This window comes from Zingiber officinale, chromosome 4B (genome assembly GCF_018446385.1).
Source record: "Zingiber officinale cultivar Zhangliang chromosome 4B, Zo_v1.1, whole genome shotgun sequence".
Taxonomy (NCBI): domain Eukaryota; kingdom Viridiplantae; phylum Streptophyta; class Magnoliopsida; order Zingiberales; family Zingiberaceae; genus Zingiber; species Zingiber officinale.
Window position 1 is genome coordinate 74,795,485 of NC_055993.1, and position 6,077 is coordinate 74,801,561.

Sequence of the window (6,077 nt, forward strand, 5' to 3'; positions counted from 1 at the left end):
TCGACTGCAATCCGAGTGATTCTGTATGATTGCTCGGGCATAATATGTACTTCCTCCAATTCACGAGCGGGTCGGAATACAATCACATCTTGAAGAGTTTGGACTTCCGCTCTTCGAGTCCTCGGGACTTTTTGTGAGTTAGCTCGCACCATTTCCACGTAGCATCTTCTTACAGAGGTTTGATCTCCCTTAACCTCGCTGACTTGATCACCTATGAGAAATTTTATCTTCTAGTGGAACGTGGAGACAATGGCTCGGAACAAGCTCAGTGTTGGCCTCCCCAAAATGATGTTGTAGGAAGAAGAGACATCGACTACTGTGAAGATAGTAGTCCAAGTCTGCCTCAAGAGCTCTTCTCCCAAGGATAATGGGAGACTAAATTGTCCAAGTGATTGTACCTCATGCCTTGTGAATCCAAATAGGTCAGTGTGGACATAGGTAGAAACTCATCCCTGTCAATCTGCATCCAATCAAAGACTTCTTTGAACGAGACATTGACTGAGCTTCCGGTATCAACAAACACTCGGGTCACTTCATAGTTGGCTATAGTTGCTCAGATCACTACTGCATCATTATATGGAGTGGTCAACCCTTCCAAGTCTCTAGGCCTGAAGTTGATTAAAGGACATTCTCCTTGTCCCATTCCCATGGTAAACCCATAACTTTCGAGCTTCTGCCCATATGATTTCTTAGCTCGATTCAAATCTCCATCTGTCGTGCTTCCTGAAAACATATTGATGGTACCTTGATGGAGGGCAATATCGTTGGGAGCCTCCTTTCAAGTTCTTTGGTGATGTCAGGTCGGCTCATGAGACTACGGACTACCTCAACTAGTGATGTGGCCGGTGATATCCACCCAGTGTGGCGTTGTTGGACCGGAGGATTTCTTTGACGAATTGATAACGTTCATTGGTTGAATGCTAGTGCATTTGCTAGAAAACACAGAAACGGACTGCTATTTCAGTGGGATGGTGACTTTGTTCGACAGTTGGAGTGGGGACCTCCTCTATAGTTTGCACGACGCTCGGGTGAGCCGAAGCATAATTGAGGACCGAGTGAGATGCTTTGTTTAGTGGAGGAGGCTGGGAAGTTTTCCTAACTTGCTAAGTAGCACGGGCGCTAGTACATTGCCATCGCTTCTTCTAGTGATCTGTGTTTCTTCCACATTAATGTATTTCTCCACTCAGCCTAGAAGAATGTCATAATTAGTAGGGGTTTCTTCACTAAAAATTTGAAGAAATCCCCTTCTAATAGTTCCTGGGAGAAGGTGCTCGTCAAGGCATCCGAAGTAGTGGAGGGGATGTCGAGAGTCACTCGGTTAAATCGCTAGATGTACTCTCTTAGTGTTTCTCGAACCTTTTACCTCATTGCGAACAGATTGAAAGGAGCCTTGTAGTTACTTTTGCTACTGGCGAAGTGATGCAAGAAGGTGGTGCTAAAAATTATCGAAGGAGCAGATGGAACCGAGTGGGAGTTGGTTAAACCATCTCTGACCTGATTTGGATAGAGTCATCAAGAATACCCTACACTTGACACCATCAATATTGGAATAGTAAGGAGACATTCTCAAATCGACATAGGTGGTCTTCTGGGTTGGCCGACCCTATATACTCCTTGAGTTGTGACAATCAAAAGTGACGCAATAGTTCCTCCTCTAGGATACTTCTAGAAAAATGAGTGCCCCGAGCACTTCTTTCTTCAGCGACTAAGGGTGTCTTTCCCCTATTAAGATTTCTCCTAGACATTTTCCAAGCTATAAACTGAAGAGATTGTTCTACTTGTTGGACTACTACTCTTATCGGGTGTTGCACCGAGGGGGGTGTCTCGATAGGAGCCGGTGATATCCGAACAGAGACTAGAGGGATGTCGGCAGGAGGCGGAGGTACTCGTGCAGGGGTCGGAGTCGACAGGGTATGCAATGTTCCTTGCATCATAGTAGCGATGAGCTAATTGAAGTCCTCTCTTGTTATGGTGATAGTTTCACCCCGAACCTTTTTTTACCAATAGAGTCATGGTTCTCTTGAGTTCTTCCGGTGTCTTCCATCTCAATGTCTTAACTTAGATTTCCCACAAATGATGCAAATTTGATTTTGTCCAAGATCAATGGATGAGCGACTCAACAAAGTACCCACAATCAATTATTTATGACCGACTGGATATAAATTGGGTTGACTCCCATCGGGGCACTCCGAACAAGCTTGGGGTGTACGAATGCCCAAGATCCTTTGAGATAGTCAAAAGAGGAATAGAATAAGGGATAAGAAGGACATTGGCGTAGTCACTCCGACACTCAAGTCAGATCTCTGTGATTAGAGAATAAAAGAAGAAGATGACAAGTAGAGAAAAGTGTTTTTTGTGTGTGTGCCTCTACCCGCGAAAGCATGCCTCTTTTTATACAACTTCCTTAGCAGGAAAAACAACACCCCATGTCTTCCACTAATCGTGTTTTGGTTGAGGAGATGTCATGATGCCATGTAACCTCTCTCTCTGCACCTCTAGTCTACCACGTTCTGGTTTAGGGGAGTCCACATCATCCCACGTTCTCCATGTCTTGGGTTAACTGCACTATCCGCCCTCCTCTCCTCAGTCATCCACGTCTTCTCTATTCGGGCATGATTGTACTCTGGAAGGGGGTGCGCAGGCTACTCGAGCATTGAGGAGTCGAGGACCATGGAGTCGGGAATTGAGTTGGAGTCTCAAAGTTAGGCTTCTATTCTCAAGTAGTAAAAGTCAGTCTAATATCGTCGAGTGAGGAGAATCATGCTCTACTCCCAAGTGAGGGGAGTCAGGGGGCTTCTACTCCCAAGTGGGGGAGTCGAGTCCAGGCTTCTATTGAATGATGTCGAGTCAAATTTAGGGTTACTGGTCTGTCCGTGGATAGGTCGACCTTGAGCTCAATTTGCCTTGACTCAGGCTCCCATTTTATTTGAGTGTGATTTCATCTTGTCTTTGACTTATAACAGCTAGACTTTTAATCTAACTGTGTCATGTAAAGGTCAACTATCTACTGCATCAATACTTATTATTATTATTATTATTATTATTATTATTATTCCTTTGTTTTATATTAGTTTTGACTAAAATTGGTAAATGGTCATTTTGCTTAGACAACTGCATTAAACTGGTTCGATGATTGAGTCTACTTTTAGATATGTAAAAATATGAAAATGCACAATAAAGTTGGTAGAAAATATGATACGAGGCATCCGGAGAATTCTTTTGATAATTCTAAAAAAGAAGGTGTCTTTCAGTATTTTTTTTTTAATTTTGTCCCAATTTTATTTATGATTAAGTCTTGTGGTTCAACTACGGGTTCATAGATTTTAAAGCTTAGGGCTTTGGGTGCTTTTTTCTTTTGATAATTTACTTCCTTTCAATTTACGGTCTTATTTTAAGTCTAAGAAACACTTAAGATTATATTCAATTTTTTTTTTTTTGCATTATAATAGACATACTCTATTAACTTAACTAAAATAACTTGCTTCCCTTGAATTTTCAGTTTAAATCCCTTAATGTATCAAAGGGTTTCTCTAGGTTCTCTACTAATTTGACAACGTCTATAAATTTTTAAATTTAATAAGTTAGTTTGGAGGTTCAGATCTATATAATACCAAAAACAGATGGTGAAGTGTTTATGTGCAATGCTATTTGGTGTCTCCTAAGCCAGATAAGTATCCAGGCTTTTAGTTATACCAGTCGCATCAGAGGGTAAAGAATCTCCTTTTGCAAGCTCGTCTCTCATTTCCAAAAGGTTCCATGATTGTCCTTGCACACTTTATCTTCTCATGTATGTTTACAGCTCACAAGCAGGCTCTTTCACATGGTGACATTTGAATATCACAATAGGGGAAATAACAAATTTCTTTACTCTATAACTATGTGCACGAACATATACCTTCATAGATGCATCAAGTGAGTTTTAGTAGCTCCATGGAGTGCTCTATTTTCTCACCATGATCACTTGATACTTGCCTAAGCAAGTTCTGCACTCCGTCCACCCACTTTTGCTTTGTGATGCTGTTCTCACACTCAAACTCAATCAGACCTTGCGCTGTTCTCAGGCCAAAGTAGCATCTCTCCTCCACACACTCCTTTGAACGCTCAGGCCAGGCAGGAATTTCATCGTACACGCCATAGACAACACCTGATTAGCCATCAAAGAATGGATTAAAGGAAACTATTTGTTTACCAATGCCCTTCCATTGTCAACATTCACTTACTCTTTTTCTTCTTTGAAAGTGCCCCTCCTATATGCTTACTTTTGAGCTTCACTATGACCTGAGAATTGTATCCATTACCATTGAACGAGAGCTCTGAGTGACTGCCAAAAGGTGAGTGAGTTGGGAATTACCTGTGACTTCCTGTTGATGTAGACTGATACTCTCTTCCAGTGTAAAGTTCCTGCGGTAGGAATCGAATTGAAGCTTGAGTTGTTGATTGATTGTGTGAGATCTGATCTTCGATCTTACCTTTACGGGTGCGTTTGAGCAGCTCGCCTTCTTTGCACCAGATATCTGGGCTCCCGCATTGACTCTTCTCGCAAGGAATGACGGTGGCAGCGTTGTTCCTTGCTTCCCTTTGCAACCTCAACTTTAACGTTGCAGCTCCTCGTAGCGCTGTTGAGATTGATATAGGTTATTGATCAGATCGCGACTGATTATCAATTGAAATCTGACCTGTTGCGGCGGCGGCTGTGAGGGTCATCAGATCTCCGGCTGATTTCACTTCGACCGCAGATCGGATAGAAGAAGCCACAAGGTCACGGTCGGCCCCCGCTTGCTCCGCGATCTCGATGCAGTGCGAGGCTAAGATCTCGGTAGCGGAGACCATGGCGGCGCTCATCTTCGATGTTTGGTTCTCCGAGGCGGCGACGACAGCGGCGACGGCCGCGGCGACTCCGGCGACGGACACTGCGGCGTGGATGCGGGCTCTCTCGGCGCGGGCTTTCTCCTTGCTCCTCACTTTGGCTCTGCAGCTTTCTCTGTGGTGAAACAATTTCCCAATCGTTCCATTGTGGGTAATCATGTTGTTCACGCCACCGCGCGGCTGCCAAAATTAATCGACAGAAACAGGATGAATCTAGCAAAACCTATCCATTCCATCATCCAACACGTATCCGGAGGAGTGCGATCTTACTCGTTTATTGATGGACAGAGAGGCGCCGGCAGTGGACGCAGCGACGACCAAAGAGTCCGGAGGCATCATTTCCGGCAGCCGATCCACCACGAAGTTCCTCCTCTTGTTCCCGGCGAGGAGGGCCTTGGAGATCTCGGCGGCGGAGATGCTCCAGGACCTGGACAGGAACTCCATCGGCTCGCGGGGGGTCTGCGGCGGGGGAATCATCGGGATCTCGAGGTCGCACTCCGGCGCCTCACCGTCATCGTCCTCCTCCACCAGGTCCCGCAATCGCACCAAACCATCCCTCCTCCTGCTCCCCCACAAGTAGTGTGCCTTCTCCATCGCTCTGCTACAAACGATTTACGCTGCGATCGGCGGGATGCAGAGGCGAGGAGAGGGATTATATATAGAGAGAACAGAAAGAGGGGCGGGGAGAGCACGAGAAGGGGGGACAAGAGGGGGACAGCGGACAGCTTCCTTCCCGCCTTTTGCTGCGCCTGTTCCTCGCTGTTTTCTGTCCCCGGCCTCATCCCCTCGCTCTCGTCCCTGTGCGCTGGTCCAATGATGAGGAACGTTATTTTATATTATTTTCCAATTTTTTTACAAATATCTTTTCGATTTTTAAAAATGATTTTCTTTTTTAGGCGAGATAAAATCCAGCCAGGCAGTTTGGAGGGTGGGACCCGCTGCTTATCCACCAGTTGGTATCGGTACCTATCTTCGATATCGTTTATTGGTGATAAGACAATTCTATCTACTTTAACAAATTCTGCCGGCAATTATAATATATATATATATATAAAAATTAAGTATATATATATATAAAAAGTTTCATACTCAGGAAGGATATATATATATATATATATATATCTATATATATATATATATATATATATATATAAATTGAGTATATATATAAAAAAAAGTTACATATTCAGGAACGACTAAGTGTGAATATA

The 6,077-nt window shown here is 44.0% G+C and overlaps 1 protein-coding gene across 1 annotated transcript; it reads right to left on the bottom strand.

The window, feature by feature from the left end:
* Nucleotides 1–3,814: 3,814 nt before the first annotated feature.
* On the bottom strand, nucleotides 3,815–5,664 carry LOC121975161 (VAN3-binding protein-like). Its single transcript, XM_042526611.1, has 6 exons — nucleotides 5,137–5,664; nucleotides 4,677–5,046; nucleotides 4,470–4,616; nucleotides 4,352–4,401; nucleotides 4,221–4,278; nucleotides 3,815–4,144 (listed from the first exon to the last, which is right to left on the bottom strand). The coding sequence occupies exons 1-6, from the start codon at nucleotides 5,458–5,460 to the stop codon at nucleotides 3,909–3,911; spliced, it is 1,185 nt and encodes a 394-aa protein (XP_042382545.1). The 5' UTR covers nucleotides 5,461–5,664; the 3' UTR covers nucleotides 3,815–3,908.
* Nucleotides 5,665–6,077: the final 413 nt, after the last annotated feature.

Coding starts and splice junctions, on each gene's coding strand:
- LOC121975161 (XM_042526611.1), bottom strand. CDS start 5,460: ATGGAGAAGGCACACTACTTGTGGGGGAGCAGGAGGAGGGATGGTTTG. Junction 4,402..4,469: donor GCTCAAACGCACCCGTAAAG/GTAAGATCGAAG, acceptor TTCCTACCGCAG/GAACTTTACACTGGAAGAGA. Junction 4,279..4,351: donor ACATCAACAGGAAGTCACAG/GTAATTCCCAAC, acceptor TACAATTCTCAG/GTCATAGTGAAGCTCAAAAG.